Consider the following 14,945-nt stretch of genomic DNA (forward strand, 5'->3'; position numbering starts at 1 on the left):
AATTGCAGAAAAAACATTTTTTTTTGTTCAAAATATGGCCTCAGTCTTTACACATGACTGTGGGGACGAGCACTTCTGTGGTGCTTGGAATTCTAGATAATTGATTTAAAAACCAATATTGCTCAAACTTATTGTTTTATTTTAAAATATTAAATGTTTTTGAAGTGTAATATATCTGTAAGGCTATATATATATATATATATATATATATATATATATATACTTTTTTTTTTCCATATGAGAAATACGCCTGAGTACAGCTAAAGAAAAGCCTCAGGTGAAAGTTTTTAAATTGTTAAACTGCATCTAAGCTGTAACATATTTCACCCCCTGCAGGGTGTAACCAGAGCCGGTTCATGACTGTAACGGCGAATCGCGAATCGCTGATCTGTAAACGATGTCCCCCATTAAAATCTCATTGCGCGGTGCTTGTAGATCGGCTGAGTGCACCGGAAGCTGCTATGCTGGTTTACTTCCTATGACAGCGGGCGAAAATGAACGCAGCGAGTCTGTTTTTGCTCTCTTTTTCAGTCTAGCTCGTTGTGTTTTTCACACACTAAAGGTAAGAAACTCGCAGAGTAATCATTTAGTGAGCCGCAGCTCGTGGAGGCTCAGTAAGAGCTACGAGGCTGAACTCGGCTTCTTGTTCGAATTTTCCCGGTCCACCTTAAATACAGCCGCGGTTTCATTCGGCGCCGGAGCCTGCTGCTGTAACTGCTGCACCACTTAAGGTGGAACGGGGAAACTCGAACAAGGAGCCGAGTTCAGCCTCGTGTAAGAGCTCATATTGACAGACTGAATCCTGCAGGTTATCAGTCTCGCCGTCTTTAACATTCCTGTAACGTTATTTTCGTTTAACGTTACAAATCTGAGCCTCGTTTAGCTTCACATTCGGGCGAATATAGACTAGGCTGGGCGCTTAGACTAGGCTGGGGTTTGGTTTAGTCAACCTTACACGCCTAAAAGATGGTTCATCAAGGGTTCTTTAGTAAAGGCAGTGAACCATGAGTTCCATATAGAACCTTATTATGCTTAAATCGTTCTTTGCATGGTGGAAACATTCTTCAGATTGATGGAGAATATGCTGCAGATGGTTCTATGTAGAACCTTTTTGAAAAGGGTTCTATGTAGCACCAAAAAGGGCTCTTCTGTTGTCACAAGCTTGACATCATAACGATAGCAGAACGCTTTTTGGTGCTATATCGAATCCTTTTCAAAAAACTTATATATGGAACCATCTACAGCACAATCCCTATCAATCTGAAGAACCCTTTCATGATGCAGAGAACCCTTTAATAATGGTAAGTGTTCTTAGAGTGGTCATGGTTCTATATATGACCATGCAGTCTTGTTCACTCTCAACAGAATAGAGTACATGCTGAAAAAAGATGGTTCTTCAAAGGTTTTTTAGTAAAGGCAGTGGTTCTATTTAGAACCATGAGTTCCATGTAGAACCATTTAATGCAGAAATGGTTCTTTGCATCTTGACACGGTTCTTCAGATGGATGGAGAATGTGTTGTATATGATTTGTTCTTCAGATTGATAGTGCTGTTGATGGTTCTATATAGAACCTTTTTGAAAAGTCTACTTCTGTTGTTACAAGCTTGACAATAGCAGAACCCTTTTGTTGCTATTTAGAACCATTATCAAAAAGATTCTATGTAGAACCATCAACAGAACAATCTTTACCAATTTGAAGAACACTTTCGTGACACAAAGAACAAGAGTCCTTTAATCATGCTAAGTGTTCTTTGAGTGGTCATAGTTCTATATAGAACCATTTTCTTTACTAAAGAACCCTTGAAGAAACATTTCTTTTTTAAAAGTGTAGCTAATCATGACCATGTCACCTCGTTCACTCTCAACAGAATAGAATACATGCTGAAAAAAATGGTTCTTCAAGAGGCCTTTAGTAAAGTCACTGCTTCTATTTAGAACCATGAGTTCCGTATAGAACCTTTTCATGCTTAAATGGTTCTTTGCATGGAGAAAAGGTTCTTCAGATTGATGGAGTATGTGTTGTATATGATTCTATGTAGAACCTTTTTGAAAATGGTTCTATATAGCAGCAAAAAGGGTTCTGCTATTATTACAATGTCAAGCTTGTAACAATAGAGGAACCCATTTTGGTGCCATATAGAACCATTTTCAAAAGGGTTTTATATAGAACCATATACAACACATTCTTTATCAATCTGAAAATAGAATAATTAAAATATTTCAATAATTGCATAAGGAGTGTTTCAGTCTGAACTGCTTTTTGAATGTGGCACAATACAGGGCAGCCAATTAGAACAGAGCTAATTTACATACATCAGTCTTAAAGACACAGTAACCAAAACAGCCTGTTTAATTCTAAGCAAAATAGAAAGAAAACGGTCATATAAAAATTGTTTTGGATACATAAACACACAAATGTAGGATGCTGACCCTTTTAAAGGAAACTCTTTGCTCACTTTACTAGTTAAATTGTAATGTCTGTCTCCCACTTTTCAAGTGCAGTGATAGTTGAACACTATGGGTCTGTTATCTGACCCGAACCGACGGAAGGCCCTCACCAGCCTCCTCACCCGCCTCAACACACCTATATGGTAAGCAGCCACACACCATTATTACTTAGCTGTCTTTACAGATTGTCTGCTGCACGGTTCCTTTTTTCCCATATCGGTTTAGGTGATGATAAGAAACCTCATCAGTCCTGTCTGGTTTAATTTTGTAAACCTGTCTGTGTCTCAATGTCTGTATTTTGGACCATAAGTGTGGTGTGCTATTTGGCTGGAATTGCCTGGTTCATGGGCCTGGCGTTTGAACCCTTCACCCTGCGGACGTACATGTCAGAGAACGCCATGGGTTCCACCATGGTGGAGGAACGGTTCCCAGCTGGAGAGAGAGCCTTGGCCACCGCAAGGGAGTTTGCAGCCCATAAAAGAAAGGTTGGGTAAGTAGAACTCTTGGCACAAGTATTTGAGAAGTATGAAGGAACACAGTATGTCCAAAAGCTTGTAGACACCTGCTCGTCCATCGCTACTTCTGAAATCAGTGGTTTAATAGGGAGTTTGTCACTCTTTACTGCAGTAATAGCATCTACTTCTCTGGTAAGGCTTTACTCTAAAGGTTGGAACAATGCTGTGAAGATTTGATTGCATTCAGCCACAAGAGCACTAGTGAGGTCGGGTACTGATGATGGATGATCAGTTCTGGACACTCCAGCTCATCCCAAAGGTACTGGATGGAGCTCCATCACTCCAGAGAACACAGTTCTACTACTCCACTGTCTAATGCTGGGGAGATTTATACCCCCTTAGCTGACTGGGCTGTATTGGACATGGTGACCTTAGGCTCATGCCCAGCTGCTCCAGAGTGACCCAATCTATTCTTCAGTGCTTTTGTATGGAAATTATTCAAGCTGTGCAGTTGAGCTTGTGTGCCAGCAATTGGTACACATTAAAGTAGCAGAATGAACTAATCAGAAAGGATGTCTGGATACTTTGGGACATAGAGAACTTCTTTATGATCCTGTTTCACTTTTGCCTAAAATGTGTCCCCAGTGTGACAACATGGATTTTGATTTTACGTTTCAATGTAAACACAGATCATTTCCGTTTTTGTTTGTATTTACTTTCCCCTCCATAACGATACGAAAACAACAAACTTGGCTTGGATGCTTTTATCCGCCTAGAGTGCATGAAGACACGTCACACATCCCTCAAAAACTCCAGCAGCACTGCTGTGTCTGATCCACTCAGACCAGTGCAACACACACTAACACACCACCATGTCAGTGTTACTGCAGTGCTGAGAGTGATCCACCACAAATAGTACCTGCTCTGTGAGGGTCTATGGTGGTCCTAACCACTGAAGAACAGGGTAAACAGGGCTAACAAAGTATGCAGAGAAACAGATGGACTACAGTCTGTAACTGTAGAACTACAAAGTGCACCTACATAGTAAGTGGAGCTGATAAAATGGACAATGAGTGTAGAAACAAGGAGGTGGTCATAATGTTATGCCTGATCAGTGAATATGAACAATTTTTAATTCAATTTCTCCAGAATGGAACATGTCACATCAAACCAGTCTTGTGCATTGTGCTTTGTCATTTGTCACTTTAACGAGTTAAGATTTGTCGATTTAACTTCTCCACCTATCAGCATTATGCTGTCTGAAGCTGTAACAAATCTTCTGGAGGTTAATGAAGGCGAGACCAGTGAAGACTATGTGGCTCTTGCTGATACTGACCTCCTACAACAAAGACAGCAGGGAGAAACAGGCGGCACTCTAGACAGCTGTGGCCTGCACTGCTCCTGCTCACACGCATACTTACTGCTTTTCTTAACATGCACACACACTGCCGTAGTCTCGCTTTAAGATCAGGGTCCAATTCCCCTTCAGCTAAAGAGATTTTACACTGCTGTCTGTCTGCTTTCTAAAGATACTGTGGATCTCTCAGCTCCTTTCATTGGCAAGTCTAAGACTTGTAGCTCAGCATAGTTGTCAGTTAAAATAGGAAGGTATGTGGTCATTCTAGTGCTGGTTACACTTTGGGCCAGTTTCCCAAACCCAGATTAAGCCTTAGTCTAGACTAAATGTGATTTTTATTGGCTCGTCATTTACTGTTTATTGTGTTAACATTATTTTATCAAATTCTTGCTGATTTCTTTTTCTTGCATAATTTTTTTTATATATATATATTTTGTTTTTATTTAATGTGTAAGTCTCTTTTTGTCTTCTGACCCTCTGTGAAGTGCTTTGAGCTGCATTATATGTATGAAAGGTGCTATACAAATATAGCTTACTAGTAAGCTTATTATAAATGTGGTTTGAGTGATATAATTGTAATCCGATCACAATGTGTCCTGCTTTACATGCAGTCAAATGAAATCCGAACAAGATCCGGTCACTGAAAAACAGCCTTGGTTGGAGAAGAGTCAAAGAGAAAACTCAGTAGTACATTTCTGCATGTTTCAAGTGCAGATTTAATCTGTGAATGTAACAGTGGCTTCATTCTTTATCATTGCCCCTCTCTCTCTCTCTCTCTCTCTCTCTCTCTCTCTCTCTCTCTCTCTCTCTCTCTCTCTCTCTCCCTCTCCCTCTCCCTCTCCCTCTCCCTCTCTCCTTCACTCCCTGCAGGGGAATGCCAGTAGACTGGCTGGTGAAGACTATGCAGGCCAGAGGGTTGGAAGTATTCACCCAAAGCTTCTCCCGCACTCTGCCCTTTCCTGATGAGAACAAGGAGCGATATGTGAGTCTGTCCACTGAGATGCAGTTTACAAAACAAAACAAAAATTTGTAAGTGAAAATGAGCTAAAACATCCTCTACAGCAGAAAACTTTATGCACATTTCTGTGCTTTGTCTCGTCTTATCACACCTGATTCAGCTCATTCATTCATTGATTCAACAAGCTCCTCGTGGGCTCGATTAGGTGTGAAGAGTCAGAAAAATGTGCATGTTTTTAATGCAAAGTTACTGTTATGGAAAATTTGGAAAAGTAATAAAACATAAAAAAATGTGCCCAGTGCAAAAACTGTGGTACATTCTATAGTTTGAGTTTTTTTTCCCCTAAAAAAATCATAATAAATTCACTGAGATGTATGCAAAGTAATTCCGAGTAGTGGTATGTGAAATGCAACGTACCTACTTGGATTTTCTTTTCAGTGGTTGCAATAGGAACCACAAAGCAGCCATTTTATTTACTGTGCAAAGCCACCAGTGAACCCACAAATATGTTCTGAGTTTATGTGTGTAATGTTGATATGTAAAATAGAGCAAAATGAAAAAATACTATTTTGCTTTACAACATTCTGCCTTCACCTCTCTGCCATGAAGGGTTTTAAACAACATTTTAGGCCAGAAATTACCTTTTAAGTTTGTTTTCTGTAGAGGAACTTATTTCACTTAGAAAGTCAACAAAGCATGTCATTTGACTGGGGGTGTTCAAACTTTTGCAAACAACTGTACATGCACACACAGCCTTGTGTATTGAGCTTTGTCATTTGTCATCAATTTAACTTCTCCACCTATCAGCATTATGCTGTCTGAAGCTGTAACAAAGCTTCTGGAGGTAATGAAGGCGAGACCAGTGAAGACTGTGTGGCTCTTGCTGATACTGACCTCCTACAACAAAGACAGCAGGGAGAAACAGGCGGTACTATAGACAGCTGTGGCCTGCACTGCTCCTGCTCACACGCATACTTACTGCTTTTCTTAACCTGCACTGCTGTAGCCTTACTGTAAGGACAGGGTCTGATACAACTTCAGCTAGAGAGATTCTACACTGCTGTCTGTCTGCAAGTTGTGAGGTATGAAAAAGCTCTCCTCATGCTGCATTTCTCACCCTTTCCCCCTCAGATGGTTCGAGGCACTAACGTTTATGGGATCTTGCGTGCTCCTCGAGCTCCACGAACAGAGGCTTTGGTGCTCAGTGCTCCCTGCAGTCCTGACAACAGCAACAATCAGGCAGTGGGCCTTCTGCTGGGTTTGGCCCAGTATTTTAGAAGTAAGATGTTTTGTAAGCTCGCTGTATACACACACTGCACACACTTAATTGTTAGGACTCAGGATTTATAGAGAGTGTGAGCCATTGTTTGTCTGAATTGTGGTGCAAATCACTTTCATTTAGATTTTCACTCTGCTCAACTGTAACTCAAATACGTACCATTGCATTCCCTGCTTGAAAATGGGAAATTTGGCTCCCGAGTGGCGCAACCGTCTAAGCGTTGGCCCTATCATCAGGAGATCGCGAGTTCGATCCCTGGTGATGCTACAGCCATCCGTACAACTAAATTGGAAACAACTAATCTCCTCTTTCAATCCCAGGTCAGATTTACTGGGCAAAAGACATCATATTCCTGGTGAACGAGCATGATCTTATTGGCATGCAGGCCTGGTTGGAGGGATACCATCACACCAACATCACCGGTGAGTACCTTTTCGCTCCAATTTGAGGCAAAACAAAAACCAGCTGGTCATGTACATCTAGATGTTCAAAGGAACAGTTTGGCCAAACATTCTTTTTAGTCATACCATAACATTATAACTAAGTGCAGTTTCCATTATTCTAAGACCTTCTTCTGTTTTTGTAGTGGACATGAGTGAATATACACCGAGCGGCTGCTTCATTAAGTACAGCTCTTTGTATCTACTCACAGCTCCACTGGGCTCTACTTACCATATCAGTGTACTTTTTTAGTTCTACAGACTGTAGTCCATCTGCTTCTGTGCATACTTTGTGTCCACTCACTGTCCACTCTATTAGACACTCCTACCTTGTCAGTCCACCTTGTAGATGTAAAGTCAGAGACGATAGCTCATCTGCTGCTGCACAGTTTGTGTTGGTCATCCTCTAGTCCTTCATCAGTGGTCACAGGACGCTGCCCACAGGACGCTGTTGACTGGATATTTTTGGTTGGTGGACTATTCTCAGTCCAGCAGTGACACTGAGGTGTTTAAAAACTCCAGCAGCCCTGCTGTGTCTGATCCACTCAGACCAGCGCAACACACACTAACACACCACCACCATGCCAGTGTCACTGCACCACCCAAATAATACCTGCTCTGTGGTGGTCCTGTGGGGGTCCTGACCATTGAAGAACAGGGTAAAAGGAGGTGTTTTTTTACACACGCACACACACACAAACACGCATATATGAAAGCCTGATGTTGCTGATATCTTGCTTTGATGCTGATCAAATATCTGAAAATGTAGGTGCTGCAATAATTAAAATATATATATATATATATATATATATATAATATTATTTTATGCTTCTATTACTTCTTCATAATGATTTACATAGTGATTCTCCACATAATTCAGTGCTTAGATATGGAGTTTGACTGGACATCTTTTCTCATGGTCACTCAGGAATGGACTACACACCTCTGCAAGGCCGCGCTGGCTCCATCCAGGCTGCACTCTCACTGGAGCTCAGCAGTGATGTCATCACCAGTCTGGACCTAGTTCTGGAAGGTCTTAATGGGCAGCTCCCCAACCTGGATTTGGCCAACCTCTTCCATGCCTTTTGCCAGAAGATAGGAGTGCTCTGCACCATTCAGGGGAAGGTAGGGCAAGAATAACATTGGTGTTGTGGTTAGCATTATCCTGCTGTTGAAAGTTAGTCTTGCACAGGATTTGTACGTGGACAGGATATGTGAAAAATAGTATGCAGGGCATCTGTAATGTAGGTACATTTCATAGTTCACTATTTAAACTAGTCAACTTGATATTTATATGAACCATTCTACCAAGTTAGTTCAAACTGCAGTCCTACTGAAGAAAAAATATTTTAATGTTGTGATCTATTTACACCCAAAACATTAGTTACGATATTAACAAGCTAATTATATAGAATCATTTATAGGGTACTTTCTATTGGGAGGTGGCTGTCTCAAACATCTTTTTGATTTCTTAAAGTAAAGTTGACATATTTAGTTTCATCAGGAGTTTCTATGATTTTTTTTTGAGGACAATTCAAAATCTGAACATTTTTTCATATAAAAGACTACTGAATATTCAGGAAGTCACCTGGTTAAATCCCAGAATTAATAATTTCTTTATTTGGCCTGTCATGCTTGCTCTTTCTTACGACTCTTGTGGCATCTTTCAGCTCCAGAGGAGTGACTGGGACACTGCAGAGGGCTACACCCACGCTGTCCAGACCATGATGCTGATGGTGCTGAAGCAGGCCAGCGGGCGTCCCTGGGGTGACCACGGTCTCTTCCTCCGCTACCACATCGAGGCTGCATCACTCCACGGCATCAACAGCTTCAGACAGTACAAGACTGACGCCACCACTATCGGCAGGCATGTGTTGTTTACATGATCATTATTTAACCTTTTTAACTCCTTGGGACCACCGCTGGTTCCAAAATGCACTTCATCATATTCTTCATAACTTTCATATTTCAAAAGCTACATTCAAAAGGTGGGGGTCATATGGGAGCTGTAACTGTCTTCTTTCCAGTCAAATAGATGGGTGATGTAATTTTAAACACTATAATAGAAGAAGCTGAACAATTTTTTTTTTTGTCTACTGAAAGTCGACCCATTTTTCCACAAATCTGGGCTATAAACTATAAACAGATGGTGCCTTTATAAAATAATAGAAAGAGTGTCTAAGATTTTTGGCTTTCAGCTGTAAATTGTAAGCATATAGCAATATGTGTATGATCATAAAACACATTTTCTGTTAATTGGAGGGGAGCTTTTAAAATAAATAAATACATAAATAAAATTAAAATTTACATTTATTTAATGCAGTTACTGAATAATTTGCCTTACAGTTTGGTCATGTAAATTCAGATGGAAAAACCAAAATATACCCTGGTCAGTAAGAGGTTAACATACACCGAAATTTCTTTAGCATTTCTTACATTTTCAGGTTAAAGGGCGGAGACGTTCCTGGTAGCCCAGGATGTTTCTTTGTGCCAAATATAGGCATGTAGTTTTTGAGAAACTTATGCAGTTGTGGTTCTGGAGTAGTGCAATGTATTTGGTAATTAACAAGAGTCGTGTCTGCTTAAGCATGACTTGTTATTTAAACAATTTTTGTTCTCTCTTCTCTCAGGTTGTTGGAGGGAATGTTCCGGAAGTTGAATAATCTCCTGGAGCGGCTTCATCAGTCCTACTTCTTCTACCTGATGCCGTCGCTCGCTCACTTCGTCTCCATTGGCTACTACATGCCTGCGTTTGGCCTGCTGGCCACCATCCTGCTGCTACGAGTATCCTCACCCTCCCTGCTCCATGCACTTTACTTACATTTCACTTTATTTCAAGTCATCTTATTTACACAGTGCATTTAAAGGACAAGTATTGGCCAAAGTGCTGCCCTATTAATTCAAGTCATTTCAGTCAGAAGTATACACTAAAATGAATAAAAAATAAAGGCAGTAAAAGACAAAAATTACAGATGACCAGACAAGAAAAAACAATACATTTATTTATTTATTTTTAATTGGTTTTAAAAATGTCTGTTGTGGGAGATGCCTTTATTCAAAAGTGAAATCTGTTCCATAATCTTGCGGCTACAACAGAAAGAGCCCAGTCGCCTTTAAATCTCATTTGATTCTTAAAATTAAAAGCAGTTGGTTAGAAGATCTCAACAGAGCATATTTAAAAACAAATAATAAAACTTTGTAATAATAATAAAACTCTAATGTGTATTTGACTGGTAACCAGTGAAGGATGGATCTGTTCAAGGGTGATGCTTTCCTTTTTGCCGGTGCTAATCAGGAATCCAGCAGCTGCATTTTGGACCAGCTGCACACAGAACAGGGGCTGAACACCTGTATCCCTTGTTTTTGCCATTGTGCAAAAACCCAGTGCAAAATATCTTTGCAGAATTTCAGAAAAGCCACCAAATGGTAGACATTAAAACAGTTTTCCCTGAAAGTATCACAAAAAAAAAATATCACAAACTTTCTGTGTTGAAATTTCCCATCTTTATCCTGGTGGGTTTACTGAGAATGTCTTTAGAGTCCCTAACTCCAGTACAGGCATTGGACCTATGGGTGCAGCTGGGGAGTCCAGCCCAAGTAACCGAGGATGGAGCTGGCGAGGTGGAACCGGTCAGTATAAACAAACCAGGGCTTGTTTAAAATGACCATTCTGTTTTAATATCTCTCAATGGCATTCAAATGAGCCGCCATGTTAAAAAAATAGTTCTAGTAAGAAAAGAATTATTTTCCCCCATTTTTCAATGTAATATCAATTGCATTTCAGATTCAGATTCATATGAAATTTAACATTAAATTCAGCTTCATTTCAAGTGATGCTACTTCATTGTACTTCTCTGGTTTCAGGACCTTTGATGTATTAAAGTGTCCCTTATTTTCAGCTAGTTTAAGTTATTTCTTTCTTTCTCTCCCTCTCTGTCCTCTTTCACTCCCTCAAGCCTGCGAGTCCAGGGGTTCTGTCCGTGCTGACCCCGGTGGTGATCAGTCACTTGACGGGCGTGGCTCTGTACACACTGCCGGTTCTGTCTCAAGAGACAGCAGTAGAGCATTTCCCCGTGTCTGAAACAGAGGCTGTAGTTCTCACTGCTATTGCCATCTACACTGCAGGCCTGGCACTGCCCCACAACACCCACAGGTACTGTATGCACACATTAATACTTAAAACTCAGACATGCTCTAGGTCTGCTATCTGAGCCAGACAGGGATTGACAGTATATCGGGTTTCAGGATGGGTCCAGGGTGATTTACAGTACAAACAACTTTGGGCTCGGCTTTGTTTAAAGTAATAATTTTTAGGTAATGATTTGTTTTTATCTATAGAAATATGCCTATGTAAATTTTGTGCATTTATATGCAATTTGTCTTGAGCTGAGCGCTCTCTCTCTCTCTCTCTCTCTCGTATAGTCTGTTCAATTCAGTACATTTACAGGACTACTTCATAAAGAAATTATTGATTTTTGCTTTCTTAGTCATGACAGCTGTATCTGGCTACACAAACACAGCTAGATAATTCTGTGACAATGTTTTAAATTACTACAGATTTAGCAAAGAAAATAATAGCAAATAATCTAGGCTACTTGTTGAAGTATAAAAAATCTAAACAAATCTAATTAGCAAGTTAAGACATCGTAAAATAACAGGAATAAAACCATAATTACTTCCATAATTGTGAAAATCAACAGAACGACCATGTTCGTACTGGGTTGTATTGCAAATCTGTAGTCACAAGGGCCCTTTGCAGAAAAGGTTGGACACCCCTGGTCTTTGTGTATGGCAGAACCTAGCTAATGGTCTTTCTAACTGTTTTATTGATGAAATAAAAAGAAGGCTTGCTAAAGGAAAACTGCTAAAACTTAAACGAGACAGGAATGTCTTCATTGTGGAAACATGATGACCTGGTTGCTACGTCACATAAAAAGCACACTGGTCACACTCAATGTAGAGCTTGCAAGTATTGTGAGCTATGATTGCAAGAGGACCAGCACATTGTCTGTTCAGTAACATAGCTGTTCTGCGCTGAGAGCAGATTTGGGTTTAAAAATTTAGCGGTACCTGTCAGGCTGGGTTGGATCAGTTCTCAGGACTGTCAGGTTCGGGCTTAAGTTTTACGCACATGTAGACTTCTGGTTACTCATGTTGGCAGCTGTACATACAGAATGAAATTAAAATGAGTTTTTCAATATTTTTCATGTTACTCTTTCTCTCTTTCACAACACCAATCTCAGGTTTATCTCCGGGGAAGGGACGGAGCAGGGCTGGAGGGTGCTGAAGCTGGTGGCTCTGCTGTACTTGGCTGTGCTGCTGGGCTGCACCGCTCTCATCAACTTCTCCCTGGGCTTCATCTTAGCCATCACGCTGGTGCCTGCGGCCGCCTGCGTCACCCCACACCTGCCCAAGTAAATTAACAAATATTTACATAAACTGCAATAAATTAAGTTGGTAATGTGATTTAAAGTTCCCACATTTATGGTTTGCTTGAATCGCTTGGGTTAGCATCTTAGAAGGGCAGAAGTCATCAGCTAGGATCATTACCACGGTCTCCTCAGTAATAGCCTAGACTTTTCTGATGGGTGGAGTGTGGGAGGTTGAATTCCAGTCAAATAGCTGATATAGCCTATAGGTGGGAAAATCCTGCCTTAGAGGTTATCCTCCTGCTGCGTTTATTGCCAGCCTTGTTTTGCCCTGTAACATGCCAAATTCAACTCAAGAATGAGATGTATAAGGGCAAGAAGAAACACTATGGCTGCGTTCCAAAGCCTAAGCTGCAGCTGAGGTAGGGCGGGTCCTCAGTATGACTGTCTTATGAAGACTCCTCCTCAGTAGCCTATCGGTCACATAAATGGAACAGTCCTAACATGGCTGCGTGGTAACGTCACCAGTAGGGTCCCACCTCTTGCAACTGCAGCGCAAAAAATTGTGAGGGAACTGGTGAGAGAAAATGGAGCCTGTTGGGTTTGTTGCTTTTTTTTTGATAAACTACATATATGCAAATATTTCTAAATAAAATACAATATATGGACGAATGTTTTAATTAGTCAGTCACTGTACACTTTATAAGGTAACAAAGACAATGACTCAAACAACTTACATTTTAAAACAAGCTCTGCTCCAACGGCTTTGTTTTCCATCATTTTCGTGGTTTCCTTCGCATTGTTTGTGCACAGAGGTAACTGAAGGCCTGGAAAGATACATCTGTTGCATCCTTGAAATCAATCAGAATGTAGGCTGCATTTCTAGGCTGTATATGACGGGTCCTTCACTTTGGAGCTTCTTTCCATGACGCAGTGGCCGAGAAATGCAGCCTAGGCTTTTGAACGCAGGTTATAATGTGCAAAGCTGTAGCCCTTTAGAACTGGAATAGCCCATCCACTGGTATTACTCACCAATAGCTTGTTTTCCATTCAAACGTTTTGTTTTAAGTAAATATTTGAAAATTTGGTAAAAAATAAATAAGGTTTCCATCAACTACAGTTATGCACAAATTCCTGAAGATGATGTTAGACAATTTCCATATCGGCCGCTGCTCACCTGAGCTTCTCTGTTTCTCAGGGCTCCGACTGCTTTGGCGATGGTGCTGCTCAGTCCTGGCTGCACCATCCTCTACTGCGTCTTCATCTTCCAGGAGCTAAAGGAAGCACCCGTCACACTGCCGGAGGGCTGGATGCTCTTCCTGTCCGTCATCTCTCAGGGCATCCTGGACCACGCCCTCTATGGTTCACTGGTCTACCCCTTGTTGGCTCTGCTAATTTACCCCTGCTGGCTGCTGCTCTGGAACATTCTATTCTGGAAGTAATCCTGGGTCAGCTTTGCTCTGGACCAGCCCTCTCCCTCTACACCAGTGCCACCATGTGCCAGCTAGAAAGAAAGATCTTAGAAAAAGCAGGCAAGACTCAGCTTGGGAAAAGAGGAGGGGCTTAAATGTGTAGTGGGTGTGGTCAGGAATGTGGACGGGGCGGTGTTAACTCCTGCAGATAATTGAAAATGGAATTGGGCAAAAAGGGGATTGTCGAGGAGGACATTTCGTTTTGTTTTCATATTTCTTTTGGGAAAAGAATACTATATTTTAAAAAGGTTGACACCAGTTTAGACTGTTCTAAACAGAAAGATCATCTTTTTGACACTGGAAAGTAGCTTAAGTATGATTTTGAAATGATGTATTTATCTCTGTATGTACCACATACCTGTGAACAGGTGAGCTGAGTACAGATATTGCAGATGTACCCTGGATGAAATCTGTACATATGTGAATATATCCATAATTCACCAGGTAGCTAATACATTGGGTACTTCACTAGTTTAATAAATTAAAGTGAATGTTCAGGAAAAAGAACTGGCAGGCCGGGTGAACTGAAGTGAATGGGATAGAGCATTATAAAAACAGACACATATGGCACCGTGTTTGCTTGCTGTAGTCTTTATTAGAGAATTTTGACTCTGTGCATTTTACTTTGTCTAAATGTATTTTTGTTGTGAAAATAATTACGACCTGAAAGTGCCAATTAATGAAGGGATGCTGTCATCTCAGAACATCTTCCTCATAGTGAACATCGTCCAACTCACCCTTGGAAAAGGAGAAACCCTGAATCTACTGTACTTAATAGTTTTATTATTATCATACATGTTTCGTTCTTATTAATATCCTGTCAAATCCCCTTTAAACAGTAATAAAATACACAGAACACAAAGGCTTCCCTGCCTGAAAGTCCTCTTTATCATATACAATCACATACAGGATTTTAAATCTTATCATTTTTCTGAATAGCTCTTTATAATTTAGAGGAAATCATTTTTGCTTGAATTTCCCAGGAACCTTAAAGGGGAATTCCACTGATTTTTCTAAGTAATTCACTCATTGAGATGTAAACAAAGTCATTCAGAGTGGTTTCATGTGAAACTTTGACTTCTTTACAGTGGTGTTGATTGGAACCAGGGGTCACAACGTCAACATCATAAATAAAGATATTTGTTATCCAAAACTACCAGTGAACC

General features: G+C 40.5%; 1 protein-coding gene across 2 annotated transcripts; it reads left to right on the forward strand.

Annotated features, from left to right (window-relative positions):
• Positions 1 to 452: 452 nt before the first annotated feature.
• On the forward strand, positions 453 to 14,644 carry gpaa1 (glycosylphosphatidylinositol anchor attachment 1). Of its 2 annotated transcripts, none has more exons than XM_036597454.1 (13): positions 453 to 562; positions 2,499 to 2,592; positions 2,760 to 2,939; positions 5,132 to 5,243; positions 6,351 to 6,498; positions 6,819 to 6,920; positions 7,867 to 8,063; positions 8,609 to 8,805; positions 9,569 to 9,722; positions 10,497 to 10,568; positions 10,895 to 11,091; positions 12,182 to 12,352; positions 13,506 to 14,644. In XM_036597454.1, exons 2-13 carry the CDS (start codon positions 2,519 to 2,521, stop codon positions 13,747 to 13,749), a joined length of 1,848 nt encoding a protein of 615 aa, XP_036453347.1. In that variant the 5' UTR covers positions 453 to 562; positions 2,499 to 2,518; the 3' UTR covers positions 13,750 to 14,644. The 2 variants fall into 2 exon arrangements, with proteins under 2 accessions (XP_036453347.1, XP_036453348.1); XM_036597455.1 differs by having other exon boundaries at positions 2,504 to 2,592.
• The last annotated feature ends 301 nt before the right edge of the window (positions 14,645 to 14,945 follow it).

The sequence above is a fragment of the Colossoma macropomum genome, unplaced genomic scaffold (genome assembly GCF_904425465.1).
Source record: "Colossoma macropomum unplaced genomic scaffold, Colossoma_macropomum, whole genome shotgun sequence".
NCBI classification, from domain to species: domain Eukaryota; kingdom Metazoa; phylum Chordata; class Actinopteri; order Characiformes; family Serrasalmidae; genus Colossoma; species Colossoma macropomum.